General features: G+C 43.3%; 1 protein-coding gene across 1 annotated transcript in view; it reads left to right on the top strand.

Annotated features, from left to right (window-relative positions):
• Positions 1–1,657: 1,657 nt before the first annotated feature.
• TTC25 (tetratricopeptide repeat domain 25) overlaps positions 1,658–19,352 on the top strand; it is a 52,818-nt gene continuing 35,123 nt past the window's right edge. The window contains exons 1-8 of the mRNA XM_027870475.1: positions 1,658–1,850; positions 4,241–4,372; positions 4,562–4,712; positions 5,508–5,569; positions 5,908–6,070; positions 7,155–7,379; positions 7,648–7,855; positions 17,022–17,108. Coding sequence (XP_027726276.1) covers positions 1,737–1,850; positions 4,241–4,372; positions 4,562–4,712; positions 5,508–5,569; positions 5,908–6,070; positions 7,155–7,379; positions 7,648–7,855; positions 17,022–17,108 — 1,142 coding nt within the window. The 5' untranslated portion in view covers positions 1,658–1,736. The remainder of the gene's footprint in view (positions 1,851–4,240; positions 4,373–4,561; positions 4,713–5,507; positions 5,570–5,907; positions 6,071–7,154; positions 7,380–7,647; positions 7,856–17,021; positions 17,109–19,352) is intronic.

Here is a 19,352-nt window from a genome sequence, read left to right as displayed (position 1 = left end):
GGATAGAAATAGTATAGGGTATTTGTAACCTAAATTCCCTAAAGTTTCAGGTAAACTCTGGGTTCCTACTTTGGTGTTCCCCCTTTTAGCTCTGTTATTGATTAGATTAGAACTACGAGGTTTGAGTTGATTTTTACAAATGAACTAGTTACTGGAGAAGTAAATTTTGAGAGTCTGTGCCAACTTGTATTGAAATCTGTTTTGTCAGGGTTCTTAGCAGGAACAAATGAGCAGCTTCTGCAAGTAACCTGGAGACAGAATGGAAAAATCCAATGGAGGGGTGCCCTTGAGGATATGGTATTTTCCAGACTGCCCCAAAGAAAGGTGTGCCAAGGACCTGACAACTGCATGGGATATTTGAGATCCAGGAGGAATTGTGTTGATTTGAATGGATTTTGGGCAAGAGTACTGAGCTGCAGGGAGACTTAATGGCTGGTGTTATTGCTGTCCATTATTATATCCCTTTGGCTTTCGTTCTCTGTATCTATATGCTACATTCTCTTGATTATCTTGATGCTGTTTGATTTTCCCCTTCAAATGAGTCCCTAATTTTGGGCATTCTTACTAAGGCTTGTACTGTGCTTGGTTAATGGTTCTGGTCCTACTCTGTACTTGGGGCTGTCCCATGGTGTCCACAGTACTATTTTACCCAGTGCACTCTCTGTGCTCATCAGCATACCCAGAAGTCTCCTTTGACCAACAGGGGCAGGAGAGGGGGAGATGGAGGGGATGTTAAGGGCTGTTAAGGGGTCCCTTCAACTTGTCTGAGTTGCTATATTTTCTAGAAACTCCTTAAGAGTCTGGCCAGTATGGCAAATCTTTAACAAACCCTGTCTTTGGCTGAAAGAAGTCTTGGGTTGAATTCATTTGGGCAGGAACATGTTACTATTTCAGGGTCCTAGAACCCCTAAACCTCAACATACAGTTCCCTGAACCTCAACACTTCCATCTTTAAATCTATGATCCTATGATACTCTCTACCAACTGTATTTCCTGAACATGACATTCCATCCAGTGGTTTCTTGAATTTGCCCAAGCATGTTGACCCTATGGCTGGAATGAATGCTTCCTTCAAGGCTTATATCAGGTAATACCTCCTTCGGGAAACCCTCCCTAATCCCCTATAGTTGGGGCTTTGTCCATCTCCCCCAGTAGAATGAGTCCTTAAGGAAAAGGCTGGGTTTTTTTTTCTATTTGTGTTCTCTGCAGTCTGCAAAGTGCTTTGTAAATTAAACACTTCTTTCATTCATTCATTTATATCTATGTACATATGGTAAACCTTTCCCCACCCCCAGAAGAATGTAACCTAAGGGCTGACAGGGGACTTTTTCTTTTCGGGGTTTGTATCTCCATATTGCACAACAAGGAGGGAGATGAATAAATCCCAAGCTGGTAGAACAGAACGGCAAAAGCTCCCTATGTTATCACCTCTCAGCAAACACGCCCAGGAGCGCAGGAGCGGAGCACGTGGGAGGCACGCACGCAGCACACTTCCCTCACGCACGTCTCTAGCCGGGAGCCCAGCTCGAGCAAGCGTGCGCTCCAGCTCCAGCCCTCGCATGCGCACCACTCAGGAGATCGACCGGAGAGAGGGAGGAAGGGCGGAATCGGAAGTGACATCATGCCTCTCGGTTGCTAGGAGATGGATGTTACACAAACTGGCTGGTTCCCTAAAGGTTCCTGAACGCTCCATTCTTCCTTTCCCACGGGGTGCTTGGTCCTGAAAGCAGCCTGTCATGTCGGACTTCGAGCTTGAGGATCTCCGGAGCACCTTCCCCTCTTACATGGCGGAGGGAGAGCGGCTATACTTATGCGGGGAATATCAAAAGGCGGCTCTGAGCTTCACCAAAGTGAGTCCCCGCTCCAGACCTAGCGATTGATCGCTGATCAACTTTGTCGACAACAGGATTTTTAATCGATTACCGATCCCCTCTCCCCCCACGGATCCGTTTCTGTTAAATTATCTCTGATAATCCCCAATCCATGCCGGTAGAGATACCTCGTTCCCCCGATGGATCGTTCATCATCCCCCTCAGTCCAAACCCATTACAGCCCTAGATTAACTAACCCCAGTCATTTTCCATTAGCTCTCTCCTTGAGAAATTGCTGTTAGTTTCATCAGTTCCCAATAATCTCTGCCCATGAGGTAGAATACTTACTTAATACTTAATATTTACTCTCTGAATACTTACAGGCCACCTCCTCCCTGAAGCCTTCCCAGATGGTTATGTGCTCTTACACCTATTTACTTATGAGTCTACTTGTAATTTCACCTTTTAGAATGTGAATTCCTTGAGGGCAGGAAACTGGGTTGTTGGTTTGGTCTTTGTATCCCAGGCACACTACTTTAGACTTGTTGTTTAGTCTTGTCCAATTTTCTTGACTCCATTTAGGGTTTTCTTGGCAAAGATACTGGAGTGGTTTGTCATTTCCTTCTCCAACTCATTTTACAGATGAGGAAACAGAAGCAAACAAGATTAAGTGACTTGCCCAGGGTCACACAGCTAGTAAGTGTCTGAGGCCAAATTTGAACTCCGATTTTCCTGACTCCAGTTCACTTTACCACCTAGCAGTCCTCTTTGGACTTAGGATGTGCTTAATACTTGGTAAGCATTTTGTTGAATTGTAGAGTGCTGGGCCTGGAGTCAGGAAGATTCATCTTTCCTCAGGAAGCCTCAGTTTCCTCATCTATCAATAGCTGGAGAAGGAAATGACAAACCACTCCAGTATCTTTGCCAAGAAAACCCCAAATGGGGTCACAATGAATTAGACACAACTGAAATGACTGAACGACAACAACAAAACACTTATTACCTCTTCCCTAAGTTAATCATCAATTCCTCTTAACTATCCACTAGATTCTTCTAAACCTCCTTCTTCCCATTGCTGTACAAAAGTAGCCTTAGCATAAATTGCCCCTTCCCTTCATGGACTGGTTCTCCATTGGTCACAGGAAGCATGGGATTAGATATATTTTTAAGATATCATTTGCTACAAAGAATACATTCTTAGGGGCAGTTGAGGTGGCGCAGTGGAAAAATCACCCAGCCTGGAGTCAAGTAGACTTGAGTTTAAGTCCTGCCTCATACACACACTATCTGTGTGACCCTGGGCAAGTCTCTTAACCCTTTTTACTTCAGTTTCCTCATCTGTAAAATGAGTTGGAGAAGAAAATGGCAAACCAAGTGGGGCATGACCAAGCATCAACAAAAACAAATGCATTCTTAACCCTTCCAGTTCACCAAAGGGCTACTCTAAATCAAATAATCATTGACACCCAAATCTTTTCTTGTACCTCCCAGGCACATACCATACTTGTAGCCATGGAGAAACTAGTGTGGGTGAAAATGGCACCCAAGACCCAGAAATCCCAGCAGAGCGTAAAGGATACTCAAAGGGGCGGTGGCCTTGGGTAGGAGTGGCATCTTTCTGAGACATACAGTCATCTTTTCTACTTCTTAGAAATGCTTTAAGGAGAGATGTCAACGGCCAACAAAAAAACATGCTGTAGTTTTTGGTCATGGTATCACTAAGGAAGAAAAGAGACTGGTAGAGAGGCAGAGGAAGTGGTAAGAGGGGTGTGTGTGTATATGAAGTTTTTTATAACTACATCTGTAAAAATAACTTCATTCTCTAAGGCCTTCTTTTAATAGACCACTGAAATGTATAGTGAATTCTCAAATGTCTATTTAAATGGAGATGATATGGCAAATCCAAATAGCATTTTGTCTGAAATTCCATTTTGGAATTTATTCTGTCATTTTTTAAAAATAGCCAGTTAACTTCTTGGTTCTGATTGATCTAGAGAAAATTAGCATGAATCTGTTTTCTAAACATACACACCAGCTAGAAAGTAGGGAGATATGGTGCTGGAGCACATCCGAGTGGATAAAAAAGCAGTGAGAGAACCTCATAGGGTAGTATTATATTAATGAAGTTTAAATCAGTATGTAGATTCAACTGCTGGTCCATAACTCCAAATTCAGTGAAATAATCTATGTAGAGATAATCAAGAATTTCCTGTTCAAAGATCAACCCTGGGTGTTTGGCTGATAAGACTCAAGGGCCCCTCTTCGTCTCTCATGAAGTTCCTTGCTATTTTTCCAGTGCTTTTAGAGTCAGAGCATCCCTGCTTAGACTCAGTCTAATAATCACTTTGCAGGGAGAGCCTTGGCCTCCCTATCAGCATAGCCTCTTCCTTACCCTGGATGATCCCAACTGACTGTGCTGCTTTTTCTAGGCTCTTCGCCTTCAGGAGGGTGACCGAAACTGCCTGGTTGCTCGGTCTAAGTGCTATCTGAAGTTAGGAGATTTGGAGAATTCCCTGAAAGATGTTGAGGAATCTCTCAAAAACGACCAAACTTTCTGCAAGGTAACCCTGTGATGGGACTGATTTCTAGCTGGGAATTCACAGGTGTCATTGTTTATGCAGGGCCTGGTGTCTGACCCCATTTCCTTCTCTTCTCAGGTCACCTGTTCTATCCCCTTACCTCTACACCCAAACCATGACCCTCAACCCAGAACCCACCTACCATCTTGGTTTGACCTTCTTTTGTTCCAGGGAATTTTCCAAAAGGCTGAAACCCTGTATACTATGGGAGACTTTGAGTTTGCTTTGGTGTACTATCACAGAGGCTACAAGCTGCGGCCTGAGCGGGAATTCAAAGTCGGGATTCAGAAAGCTCAGGAAGCCATTAACAACTCAGTAGGAAGTAAGTGGCAGCTATCTAAGAAAGTATCTTGGGAACTGAATAGGCCCGCATTCCCTCATGCCCGCATGAACTTCTGGGGCTGGAGAAGGGCCAGACCCAAAGAAGTGAATAACCCCCTTAAGCCCACTGGCAATTCTAAAACAGGTGGCAGATTTGGTAACTTCTGATTTGCCATGTGATTGAACCACCTACACAAGAGGCTCCAGTCTCTGAGCCTTCCCACAGAGTAGAGCAGTCTTTGATTTTTTTTTTTTCTTCAGAGACAACTGTGATTGCAAAGCCTCCCCAAACAGATTTATATCTGGGAAGCTGCTATAGGGATGGAATGGAGTTAGACCTGTCTCAGACAAAGCTTTAACCCCTAGAGATGGACCTTTTCAGTCTCTAGCTGCTTTCCTCAGGAAATATGGTCCTGAGTTGCTGGTCCAGCCCTGTGGTCTACTTATTACCCAGAGGCAGCAGGAATGTGGAGTTTTTGTGTCTTTAGTTCCTGTAGGAGGCAGAGTATAAAAATGGCCCAGGGCTTGGACAACTGCTCTGTACCATTGGCTCCCACCCCCTTGTTTGGAAATAAAGCTGCCATGGCCCTGGGCAAGAGTAGGCTACCAGGCTTATGGAGGAGCTGGAGTGAATTTATACAGCCTACATTCCTGACTTGCAGGTCAGCTTAGATCATCCTAACCACAGCCCCCAGCCTTCCTCTGCCAAAGTCAACCCGTACTATGCTGTCAACAGTATGTCATAGGTCGTGGTCAGGGGCCTGGCTAATCTGTGAGCCTGCTTCTGTTCTTTCAGGTCCTTCTTCGGTTAAGTTGAAGAACAAAGGGGACCTCTTCTTCTTAAGCAAGCAGGCAGAGGTAAGGGCCCTGGTGTTGTGGCCACTGCCCTCAGTGGGAGGAATCCACATGTGCTTGGGGGTCTGTGTAGTCCTCCTGGTTGGAAGTGTTCAGTTCTCTCATCAAGAGTGCATGCTTCCACAGTCCCAGATGTTAGAGGAATCTTGGGAGTCTGGCCATTTCCCAGCCCTTTTCTTGAGTGAGCATCAGTCATGCTGTCTGCCATGGGCAATGGTTTTTAAGCCTACAGGGACATCACAGAGGAGAAGGAGGGGAAGCCCAGGTGTCATGGGAAGCCAAGGCCTGGGGGGTTTCTGCTTCCTGATGAGGCTCTGCTTTGTCTTACTCTGTACCCCCAGAGTATGAAAGCCCAACAGAAGACTCCCGTGAGGCAACTCTGGAAGGACACCAAGGCAGAAAGTAAACGGAAGAACTCATTGAAGAGCGAGAAGACTGTTCGACAGCTACTAGGAGAGCTTTATGTGGACAAGGAATATCTGGAAAAGCTCCTTAAGGATGAAGGTCTTGTTTATTATGGTTATCGAGATTCAGGATGTGGGGTAGATGGCCGTCCATGAATGTGGGGCTACTGAGGATAGAAGAGAACCTAGAACCAGAGTCAGAAGATTTGGGCCACTCCCGTTGCTTCTATGGCCTCAAATTCTCTGTCTGCTGGGCTAGTGGTGCTGGGAGGAGAAGAAAAATGAGACAGAAAATGAAAGTGCTATGGTAGAAATGCTCAGACGTAAGCCCAGGGATGATTACTGTCATTAGATAATTTGGCTACTGAAATTTGGATAATCTGACTAAATGCCTTTTCTCTAGAATTGGCTTTCTGATGATATAGTAAGATTCTCCCAGGGTCACCTGCTGCTCAGGGGCACAGAGGTATCTTCTTGATTACAGGGCTGGATGACTTTTGCCTCCCAGAATATATGCCTGTAATGCTGACTCTGTGAAGGGTGGGATGGCCAGACAGGGCTTAGAGCCTGTTGTGGTCCCCCCAGAGCCTTACTCTTAGCTTTGACCTACAATTCTGGGCCAGTTGCCAGCATGCACTATTCCATTTGGAGCTAAGGCCAAGCTAGGATCTCAGATCCAGTGTCCCTGTTTTTCCTCCTCTCCCAACTTTACCCAAAGTTCCAGGAACAGGAAAAGAAGCAGCTGTTCAAGGTATACAACTTCTGGGGCCGTGGCTTTGGACTCTGCTAATTATAATAGGAGCCTCTGCAGTACTGAGAGCCAGGAAAGAAGACTTCCTGGGCTTCTCTTTCAATTTATTAAATACCTGTTGTGTACAATGCAGTAATATACTCCTTTTACTTCCCCCTATAGCCTCAAGTATCAAAATAGGAGATTTCTCTACTCTGGTGGTGACTGGAAGAAAGATGCATAATCTCTCTTTAAATGCTAGAGGTCCATTTTGGCCTAACTCCTGACTGGAATGGTTTTCCCCCATTCAGATTTTCCACAAGTCTGGCACAGGGAGAGCCCCAAAGTATGGGTCTCTGACCAAGAGCTCTCCTTTTATTAGCTCTGCTCCCACTGACTCCTGCTGACTCCTGTTCTTCTGGCTCTTCCCTTCCTCCTCTTCTCATTCCCAAAGACCTGATCAAAGGCACTATCAAGCGTGGAATGACTGTGGAAGATTTGATCATGACTGGCATCAATTACCTAGATACCCGGACTGACTTCTGGAGGCAGCAGAAGCCAATCTATGCTCGGGAGCGAGACCGGAAGCTTATGCAAGAGAAGTGGGTGCGAGATCGGAAGCTCCGCCCCTCCGAGACTGCCCGCTATATTCTCAAGAGCCTGGAGGAAATTGACATGTGTAAGTGGCCCTGGTACCCAGGGGTGGGGCAGGATCAGATTCTCTCCTCCATCCCCAGTTATTTATGATGTAAGGGAGGGGGGGAGCAGGGGCCCGACACAAGGTCTGGGGCCAGAGGCCCAGAGAGGCAATCTGTACAACTTAACCCATTTCTACCTGAGGAGGAATCGGTTAATAGTAGCATGAACCCCAGGCCTTCTGCCCAGACCAGATGCCTGGCTGCATGGGGATGTACCTGAACTTGTACCCCGGCCTCTTTCCTTCCCAGTACTCACTAGTGGCAGTGCTGAGGGGAGCTGCCAGAAAGTTGAGAAAGTGCTGAAGAAGGTGATGGAGTGGGACAAGGAAAAAGTGCCCAACAAAGATGAACTGCTTGGCAATTTGTACAGCTGCATTGGGAATGCGCAGATTGAAATGGGGCACATGGCAGCTGCATTGCAAAGCCACCGGAAGGACTTGGAGATTGCCCGGGATTAGTGAGTGTCCAGTAGAAAGGTGGGAAGCTCTGTTGATAGGAGCAGGGATTTGATCCTGGGTACTGAACTCTAAAAAGGTAGCATGCACATCTCTGTCTACCAGGACAGTTCTATTTCTCAGCTATTTCCCTTGGTTTTTACCCTTTGTTTTGCTTATTAAGGTCAAATGGAATCACAGAATCTCAGAGTTGGAAGGAACCTCAGAGACTGTGCTTGAACAAGTATCTCATCTACAACACAACTGACGAATGGTCATCCAGGTTTTGCCCAGTGACCTCTAGTTAGGGAGAACCCACTTCCTACATGGCCAGTCCATTCCACTTTGAGATAGCTCTACTGTTAGAAATTTTTTTCTTTTATCAAGTCTAAATGGCCTCTGCAATGTCTATCTATCTCTATTCCTTCTGGTCCTATTCCATGGGGCTAAGCAGAATAAGCTCCCTCTCTTCCCTGTGACAGGCCTTTAGAACTTAAAGACAGCTGTCTTGTCTCCTTGAACTCTTCTCTAGGCTAAACATCGTAGCTCTTTTAATGGATCCTTAACTGGCATGAACTTACAACCCTTCAGCATTCTGACTGCCCTCCTTTGGCCACTTTCCATTGATCAATGTTCTTTCCAGAATATGGCATCTAGAAGTAGACACAGTATCCTGGATGTGGTCTTCCCCAGGGAGAACACAGCAGAGAACACCTCCCTAATCCTGGTCCTTGTGCTTCTCTCAATACTATTGAGTCTAGGATTACATGACCCAAGTGTGAGACTCTACCTTTATCCTTATTAAATGTCATCTTATGGTAGGCTCAAAGTTCTCGTAATTCACATCTTTTTGAATCCTGTCACCCTGTGAGTTAGCTGGCCCTTTTATCTGTATCATCTGCATATTTGAGAGGCCAACCATCTATGCCTTTATCCCAAGTCATTGACAAAAATGGTAACCAGCACAGGGTCAAGAACAGTTCCCTGGGGCATGCCAAAGGAGACGATCTCCCAGGTTAACATTAAACCATTAAAGATGACTCTTTGGGTCTAGCCATTAGACCATCTAGCCCATATCTCTTCATTTGCTTTTACAACAATAGCATGAAGCGCTTTGTTAAACACTGCTAAAATCTAGGAAAATTATATCTACTGCATTCTTTTGATCCCCCAGGCTAGAAATCCTGTCCAAAAAAAGGAGATAAGTGTAATGAGGGGATGGGCCAATGGTTCCCAGTAGTAGTTTGGTATAACTTGTTTTGTTTTGTTTTTTGTGAGGCAATTGGAGTTAAGTGACTTGCCCAGAGTCACACAGCTAGTGAGTGTTATGTGTCTGAGGCCAGATTTGAGCTCAGGTCCTCCTGACTCCAGGGCCAGTGCTCTATCCACTGCACCACCTAGCTGCCCCAGTATAACTTGTTTTTGATGAAGCCATGTTGGCTCTTATGATCGTCACTCCCTTTTCTAGATATTCCCTAACCATCCCTTTAATTCTAGAACTTTACAAAGGATCAAATTCAAGCTTACTGGCCTATAGTTTCCAGACTCCACTCTTTTCACTTTTTGAGGACAATATTTGCCCTTCTCTGGTCCTGTGAAGTCTCTTTTTCTCCATGATCTTTCCACATTGGCTCAACCACCATGGCTGCCAATTCTTCTGTTTTAATAATGACTCAGAAATGTCGTTCATCTGGCTGGGTGACTTGCACTTACCTAAAAACAAGGCTGGAGGGCAACCGAACAGGTTTCCAATTGAGTCTAGCAATCTTGATTTGAGTTGGGAAATCACAGTGATCTAGAATTCTAGCAAGGTGGTATGGTGCAGCGAAAAATATACTGGGCTTAGAGTTAAAGGACCTAGGTTCAGATTCTGGCTCTGCTGATTACTCCCTTGGGACCTTGGGCAAATCATACAACTTCTCTGGGCCTCGGATTACTCATATTTAAAATAAGGGGGTTAACAGGATAATCTCTAAAGTTCTTTCCAGCTCTGTATCCTATGATCCAAGATGAGTACATTGATCTTTTTCTGGCAAATAGCAGCAGTTTTAATTCCTTCTGTACCCTCCCTCTCATTCTGGGTTCTAGTCAGGTATACCCCTTGTCCTCCTGGGGTATTTACCACTATTGAGCAAAAGAAATACATTGTAGATTCACAACTGACTGAGTGACTAGACTCAAAGGGTGTTAATCAATGGATTGCTTTCAGACTGGGGGTAGATCTCTACTACAGGGCTCTAGGGGTCTGTGTTTATGGTAGTGGTGGTATTTTCTGTTCCACATTTTTATCAGTGTAGTCATGATTCAAGAAAGACATGAGGCCAGAAGGAAGAGATGAAACAGATAGCATAATCAGGATTCTAAAAGATGTTGACAAACAAAAGCTCTTGAGTCAGAGCTAACAAGGTAAAATTTCATAGGGCTGAATGTGAAATCCCAAATTTGAGTTTAAAAATCAATTATACGAAGTATAAAATGGAATTAGTGTGTCTAGATGGCTGTGCAAGTGAAAAAGACCTGGAGGTTCCAGTAGATGGCAAGCTTAATGGGAGTCAACACTGTGATGTGGCAGCCAAAAGAGGTAATATGATCTTGACTGCATTAAAGTATGATGTCAACAAATGTGGTAGTCCCATTGAACCCTGCGTTGGTCATATCACCAGAGTGCAGTGTCCTTTTCTGGGAGTCATGGTTTTTAGTTGTTGTTTTTTTTAAAGTTTTGTTGATGTCTTTTGTTTTTGTATGATAGTCATTATCTATCACCTCAGTGCTTTTGCACAGGCTTGCTTCACCTCCTCCATGCCTGGAATGCTCTCTCTCTTCTTAATGTTGACTCTTAGAATATGCCTAGCTCCATGTAGAGCTTAGTTCCTATACCACCTCCCTCCTTCAACTGCTAGTTCCCTCCCTTCCTAACTACTTTATATTTATGTCTCAGTCTACACTCTTAAGTCCATCATCCCTTTATCAGAAGGTGAAGGTAGCATATTCCATCAGGAGTCTTTTGGAATCATGGTTGGTCACTGCATTCATCAGAATTCTCAAGTCTTTCAAAGTTGTCTTTACAGTATTGCTGTTTTGTATAAATTGTTCTTCTGATTTTATTCACATCACTCTGTATCAGTTCATAAAAATATTTTTAGGTTTCTCTGATACCATCCTATTTATCTTTTTTTGGGGGGGGGCAATTGGGATTAAGTGACTTGCCTAGGGTCACACAGCTAGTAAGTGTTAAATGTTTGGTCTGAGGCCAGATTTGAACTCGGATCCTCCTGACTTCAGGGCCAGTGCTCTATCCACTGCGCCACCTAGCTGCCCCCTATTTATCATTTCTTACAACATAATAGTATTCTGTCGTTCATGTGTCATAATTGTTCAGCCATTCTCCAGTTGATGAGCACGTACTCAGTTTAGCATCACAAAAAGAGCTGCTATAAATAGTTTTGTACATTTTTAGGGCTTATTTTGCATAGGACTAATCCCTCTTTTAATCTACTCTTCCTCTTATTCCCCCTCTCATCTCCCTATTGTGAAATGTATTTCTGTACCCAATTATGTATGTGTATATTCTTCCCTCTTTTGACCAGCTTAGATAAGAATGAGGTTCAAGTGTCACCTACTCTCCACGCCCTTTCCTCCTTTTTTTGTATAGACTATTTGTTCACCCTAATTATGTGATTATTTTCTGCATTCTTCCTTTCCATTTTCCCCTACTAGTGTATTTCTCTTCCCCTCCTTTTCCATTTATCTGTTAAGATCATCAAAACATAAAACCATTTTCAGGCCCTGTCTCTAATCAGACTCCCTCTATGTCCATGGATGATGATAGGGTTTTGAGAGGACACATGTATCCTCTCCTCATATTAGAATATAAACAGTTTATCTTTGTTTAGTCCAGACCTGCACAACTTGGCAGTAGGTAGGGGCCAAAATTAAAACAGACTAAACTTCTTTGGGTCACAGATAGGTTAGACTAGAGACAGACTGACAGTGGTTGATTGGCGTGGATCATGCGACAAACAGGAGAGAGCGTGCAATAGCAACCTTACATTTTTTGCAGGCTACCTGAAATCCTTTGGTGGGCTGTCAATGTTGAGTAGGTGTGGTTTAGTCCCTTATAATTGTTTGCTCATCTTTACCCTTTTAAGTCTTTCTTGACTCCTGTGTTTGTACTTCAAGTCTCTCTGCGTCTCTGGTCTTTTCATCAGGAATGCCGAGAAGTCCTTTTTTTCATTGAGATTCCATTGTTTCCTCTGCAGGATTACACTAAGTTTTTCTGGGTAAGTTGTTCTTGGTTGTAAGCCTATAGTTTTTGCCATCTGTAATATCATATTCCAAGCTCTCTGTTTCTTTAGGGGTGTGGGTACTAAATCATGTGTGATCCTGATTTTGGCCCCATGGTATCTGAATTCTTTCTTGCTGGCTGCTTGCAGTATTTTTTCTTTGACCTGAAAGTTTTGGATTTTGGCAGTAATGTTCCTGGGAGTTTTCATTTTGGAGTATCTTTCAGGAGATGATTGGTGGATTCTTTCTATTTCTGCTTTGTTATCTGGTTCCAAGAGAACTGGGCAATTTTCTGTTATGATTTCTTGAAATATGGTATATAGGCTCCTTTAGTGCAATGATTCTTAAATTTTCTCTCTTCATTCTTTCAGGTCAGTTTTTCTATGAGATACCTTACGTTTTCTTCTATTATTTTTCCAGTCTTCTGACTTTGTTTTAATATTTCCTGTTGCCTCACGTGGGGTCATTGTTTCCTGTTTGGTCCATTCTAATTTTCAGGGAGTTTGTTTCTTGAACAAGGTTGTATACCTCATGTGCCATACTGTTCATTTCTGTTTCTTTCTGTTTCTTTCTTCTCTAGCTCTCATTTCTTCTCTGTTTTTTTCTTCTAACATTCTCATCTCACTTATTAAAAAAAATTTAACTCTTTAAAAAAAATTCTTGCGTCATCTCTTCCAGGAATTCTGGCTGAATTTGTGCCTAAGCTGTGTTTCTCTCTGAGAGATGTGTTGGAGTAATTTTCTTCTTCTGGGTTTAAGTATTAGGTATCCCTGTTACCATAATTGCTTTTTGTAGTGGGATTTTTTTGGGGTGGAGGGTTGTTTGTTCATCATTCCAGCTTACTTCTCGACTTTGGATTTTATGTTAAGGCCAGTCTTTGCACATTTGTCGAAGGAATGTCTGGGTGGACCCTGTATCTACTAGACTCTTGCTGGTGCTTTCTTGGGGTATTGATTGTGTTATTCTAAGAGCTTAGAAGGGCAGCAAGGTGGTGCAGTGAATAGAGCTCTGGCCTTGGAGTCAGGAGGACCTGAGTGCAAATCCAGCCGCAGACACTTAACACTTCCTAGCTGTGTGACCCTGGGCAAGTCACTTAACCCCGATCACCTCACAAAAAAAAAAAACAAAAAAAAGGCAAAAAAACCAAAACAAAACAAAACCAAGAGCTTAGGGACAGTTTAGGCAAGATTTCAATGCTTCTAAAGCATTAGGATCCAGAAAAAGTCTGATTAATAACCTTCTTGTCTGAGCTCTGTAAGTTCCTAGCCTGAGTTTGTGCCTAAGCAAAATACTTCTGTGCTTGCTCTTGCATGGAGTTCCAGTAGACTGCTCCTGGATGCAGTTACTATATACCTGCTAGAAAGTTCCATTGATTCAGAGCAACAGAACTTTAGGTACCCCTTTGTTCTGGGATTTCAGACCTGGCTGAAAGCTGGAACTGAGACCCTGCTCCACTTGTGGGGTCAGCACCCCACAAGTACTGCTTGCTTCTGAATTTGCTCCTTGCTCAGCACATAGCCCAGGACCCTGGGATTATTCCTCATCCTGGAACTCCATCACTAGGTGGAAGACCTCTTGTCTTCAGTCCATCCTGAATCAGTGATTTGGAACTTGGTAGTAAATAACAGAGTTTCTTGAGGGCACCTATTCCTGTACCCTGCAGAAGATTAGGCCCCTCTATATTGGATCTGGTGTCCCTTTTTGCCCTCACGCACAGCTTCTTCCTGTGCTGGAATGTTCTGCATGGCCACTCCTGGCTAGACGTCCTCTCCAATGTCCAGAGAATTCTCTGTCTCCATGTGTCAATCTGGGCTGGGAAAATGATTCCCTGTGATTTTTCTTGGATTTCCTGCTTAGGACTCAATCTTTTGTGGAAAGGGGGTATGGAGGAGAGCTCAGTTCTTTTTCTTCCTGCTAGTCTCCTCTCTGCATCATTTCTTGCTTCTTACCAAGTTTCTCTGAAATCTTCATATTAATTTTTCTTAAAGTATGATAATATCCCATTACCTCATTCACTACAACTTATTCAGCTTTTTTCCAGTGCATAGCCACCTACTTTCCTTCCAGTCTTGCTACTATTAAAGGTACTGCCACAAATATTTTTGTTATGTATAGGACCATTCCCTCTGTCTTTGATCTCTGTGGGGTTTGTGCCTAGTAGTGATACTACTATGTCAAAAGATATGTGAAATTGAGTGACTTTTCTAGAATAATTCAAAATTAAATAGATGCTTAAGAAATGTTGATTGATTGATTGATTGTTTCCCAATGTGGTTGGAACAGTTTAGAGCTTCACCAACAGTGCATTAGTGTGCCTATCTCCTTGCAGCCCCTCTAATTTTGATCATTTTTGTTTCTTCTCATCTTTGCCAATCCAGCGGCTGTGAGGTAAAACCTCATAGTTGTTTTAATTTATGTTTCTCATATTAGTAGAGATTTGGACCATTTTATCTCATGGGTTGAATTTTTTTTTAAACTGACTGTTCCTGTTCATTTGCTTATTTATCTAGTAGGGAATGGATCTTGTTCTTATATAGGAAGTGAACAACAGGACATCTCCCTTAAGATAAAGATATCTGCTTGGCCAACAGCCCCAGTTCTTCATAAAAAGGAAGCCATGTGGAAGAGTTCCTCATCACATAAAGGAACCTGTCTCCCCCGTGACTGACTGAGCTTGTTTTACAGATACACGCCTGTCTTCTGGTTCCTCATTTCTCCTGCTAGTCTGGCTCTGCAGTCCTCTCTTCTTTCTGGCATTTCTGTTTTTCCTCTCAAAATCTGTCTTGGTTTGTTTTTATGATGCTTATATTTTGGTTCCCATTCCAGGCCTGTCCTGCGCTGTCAGCTTTGGCATTTCATGGCTGCTTCCTCTGTCATTGGATCCCCATCCAGTATTAACCACCAACTTCCTGCCCTGTCCCAGGCCTCAGGCCTGGGTTACTGACAAGCCCTCATCTGTCACAGCAGGAGTAGAGCAGTTTTGACATTGTTATTTCCCCCCGCCCCTCTGCCCCCCATCCATTCCATTCTCTGTATACTCCATTCCATTGTGTGTACTCCTACCACTTTGGTCCAGTGGATGGAGTGTTGGGTCTGGCATCAGAAAGTTCTGAGTTTAAGTCTGGCCTCAGACACTTGGCAGCTGTGTGACCCTGGGCAAGTCATTTCAGCACTACGTGCCTCAGTTTCCTTAGCTGTAAAATGGGGATAATAACAGCACCTACTTCACAGGGTTGTTGTGAGGATCAAATGAGATATTTATAAAAAGTGCTTAGCACAGTAGCTGGCATATAGTGCTGTTGTTCAGTTGTTAATGCATGTCCGACTTTGCTGATCCCAGGGACCATAATATGGCAGGCCCTTCTGGTCCATGGATTTTTTTTGGCAAGATACTGTAGTTGTTTGCCATTTCCTTCTCTAGTGGATCACCTTTTGTCAGAACTCTTCACTATGACCTGTCCATCTTGGATAACCCTACATGGCATAGATCATAGTTTCATTGAGCTATGCAAGCCCCTCTGCTGCCACAAGGCAGTGATCCAGGAGGAGTGACACATAGTAGGCACTATATAAATGCTTATTCTCTTCCCTACCAGAATGGTTTTCCTCAAACTATTTTCACATCATTCCTTTGCTTAAAAATTTCAATGCGTCCCTGTACCTTTTGCATCTTAAGTCCTCCATCAATTTTCCCTGATTACTTTTCCTTCCTCCCTCCCCAACCTCTTCCTTATGATTTCTATCACATAATTCACTTCAGTATCTCAAAAGAGATGTATGTGGGTGCTACCTTCACCCACATAGACAACTCTTGTGCCTCATAGCTGATAGTTTCATCCTTGACATGATCAATCAGGTGATTCACTTCTCCAAACTTCCTTACTCGTCCTTACGTGATAATCCATTACCTGGCCTATAGTCAGGACCTGCCAGCATTTGAGTTGTCCTGGGATGGGGAGAACCCAAGAACCATCTACCAACCATGAGGAGGCCACACAGTTTAGCACTTAATCATTTGCTCTTTGATGTCTGTCATCATTTTGTAATATTGTTTTTGCCTCTCCAACAAGGTCCTGAGCTCCTTCGGGTTAGGAATCATGCCTCTTTACTTTGTATATCCTTGCAGAGCCTAGAACGATGCTGGGTAATGCATATATGCTGTTTAATGGGTAGGGTTGTATAAGAAGGAGGCAACCAAATTGTGGAGTGCTCTGAAAGCCATTCTGATGAATTTGGACTTTATCCTAAAAGAAATCAGGAGCAATTGGTTTTGAGCAGGAGAGAGATATGATGAATGTGTTTTTAAAAGTTCAGTCAGATAGAGGCAGTGATTCAGAGAGAAGAGGCTCTGGAGGCAAGGAGACCATTGTTAGGGGACTGCTGCTGTAATCTAGGCACAAGATGATACTTGTCCACCCTAGACAAGGTGGACATGGTCCCATGAAAATAACTCTGGTTCAAATCCTACCTCTGGCATTTATTACCTGTGTGACCTTACTCAAGTCACCCAACTTTCCTGGACCTGTTTTCTCATCTGTAAAATGAGATGGTTAGGGGCAGCTAGGTGGCGCAGTGGATAGAGCACCAGCCCTGAAGTCAGGAAGACCTGAGTTCAAATGCGGCCTCGGACTAAACACTTGTCACTAACTAACTGTGTGACCCTGGGCAAGTCACTTAACCCCAATTGCCAAAATAAATAAATAAATAAATAAATAAAATAAAATGATATGGTTGGACTAGCTTTCTTCTGAGGTCCCTGCTAGCTCCAGATGTATGATCCTATCCTACAGGCTGGTAGCAGTGAGAATGGAAAGAGATGAGATGTGAAATCCATAGCCAGGGGCTGGTTTAGAAAAGTCACATTTCTCAGTTGAATAAGCAGCATTTTCAACTCTTTCCCCACAGCGAACTGCCTGATGCCAAATCTCGAGCCCTGGATAACATTGGCAGGGTCTTTGCAAGAGTTGGGAAATTCCAGCAAGCCATCGACACGTAAGTAAATAGGCACCCCCTGCTCTGGGCTCCCCACCCTCCCATGGCGCTCTGATGACGACACAGACCAGACTGAGAGGAGGAACAGCATCAGGACATAGAGAACTCGGCTCATTCTGTTCTGTTCCATTCTACTGAAGGCAGCTAGGAGGCTCCGTAAATACAGTGCTGGGCCAGGAGTTAGGAATACCTGAATTCAAATCCTGCCTTAGACGTGGACTAGCTGTGTGATCTGGGCAAGTCATATAACCTCTCAACCGAAGTTTCCACATCTATGAAATGGGGATGATACTAATAGCACTTACTTCCCAGAGTTATTGTGAAGATCACGTGTATATGACATACATAGCCTGCTGTGCAGACCTTTAAGCTCTGTATAAATGCTAGCTAGCTGTTATTAGCTGTTATTATTATTCTCCAAAAACAGAAGTTTATTTCCAGCTAGCTATTAGCTCTAAACTAGTTATGTGTGAATTTGTTTCTGATACACTACAGAGTAACTGGAAAAAAAAGGCACCAGCAAGACACAACAGTCCCAGAAGGGCCTACATATAAGAGCCCAACTCCCTAATAGCTGATGATTACCCAAGGGTTAATAAGTACCTGTGATAGGATGGCCTCAGTTCAACGTGGTGAGCACTAAGCTAGGTGCTCAGGAGGTATGGAAATAGAATGGTGAATGCCACATAGACTCTATCTTCATGGAGTTAACAGTAGAAAATGGGGAAAGAGCAGTGGCCAGGAAATAACCATAGGGAGAATTGAGATATGCCTGATCATCACAATGGGGAGGGAGGTGTAAAAGTCATCTCTGCTTGGAAAGGTCACAAGGAAAACCTCTCTTCTTCCCAAAACTCAACCAAAACAGTTATTTTCCAGGACAGATATGCCAAGCCAGAATTGACCCACAAACCATTGGTAAATTGATCAAAAGGATAAAATACAACTCAAATGCTGGCAAGACAAGGGTCTAAGGTCAGTTATCTCAACAGTGGTGATTTCCAAGCCCTCCACCAAAGTCCAGAGTGACTTTGTGACAAAAGCCCAACAATAGGAGCAGAAAACTCTAGGCCTAGACCTGGGAACAGCCAAGCTCTTCTAAATGCCTGAGGACATGAGGGATGTCAGATTGAGAGGGGGTGACTACAGAAGCCTACGCTCTTGCCCATCTAACATTCAGAATGGTGGTGGGAAAGTCAATCAATAACTATTTATACAGTGTGCTCTATGTGCTCAGGATAAGTTAAGGCTGTGAGGTACCTTGTAATTTATTTGTATTTATTGTCATAATAATAAGAGCCGAATTGTATATAGTCCTATAAAATTTGCCCAGCACTTTGCTATATGCATGACACAATCAGAAACTACCTAAGACAATTTATCCTGATATGGCAAATTATCAAAAGGAGGTCTTAGACCAGAATCTTCCTTCATTTCTTCTTTAGGAGAGACCAGAGTTCTAATTTCACCTATTTAGGAGACTACCTCCACCCTGACCCTCTTCCTTTGTCTATGGTTGGGCTATGTTTTGCCCATAAGAAATAGAAATACCCAGTCACTTTGTGACCCTGAATAAGCATTGCTTGAGTATCAGTGTATCTGTGAGGGTTTGGAAGTTTATTTGGTTAAACATAGAAAAGGGTTCAACTATTGAGCTGCTACAGAAAAGGGAGGAATATTCACTCCGTCTCCTCTTTCCCTAACCCTTGGAATATGGACCCTGCCAGTCTTGCCCAGTTATCCCCTTTCTCCTCCCACCAGATATGGCCTATTTTCCTTTTATTTTTATTAATTTATTTTGAATTACTAACAATCACTTCCATAAGCTTTTGAGTTTTAAATTTTTCTCCCCCCTCTCCCCAAGATGGCACACAATCTGATATAAGCTGTACATATATATTCATATTAAACATATTTTCACATTAGTGATGTTGTAAGTAAGAATTAGAACCAATAGGAGAAACCACCAGAAAGAGGAAACAAAACATAACAGAAGAAAAAAAAATAGCAAATATTATGCTTTGATCTGCATTCAAACTCCATGGTTGTTTCTTTGGATGTGGATAGCATTTTCTATCACAAGGCCTTTGGAGATGTCTTAGAGCCTTGTATTGCTGAGAAGGGTTAAGTTGATCAATATTAGTCATTGTACAGCATGGCTGTTATTGTGTGCAATGTTCTCCTAATTCTGCTCACTTCATTCAGCATCAGACCATACAAGTCTTTCCAGGTTTTTCTGAAGTC

Source organism: Vombatus ursinus, unplaced genomic scaffold, assembly GCF_900497805.2.
Source record: "Vombatus ursinus unplaced genomic scaffold, bare-nosed wombat genome assembly UNPS02014797.1, whole genome shotgun sequence".
Taxonomy (NCBI): Eukaryota; Metazoa; Chordata; class Mammalia; order Diprotodontia; family Vombatidae; genus Vombatus; species Vombatus ursinus.
The sequence above is the reverse complement of the archived record's forward strand: the minus strand, read 5'-3'. Positions and strand labels throughout refer to the sequence as shown.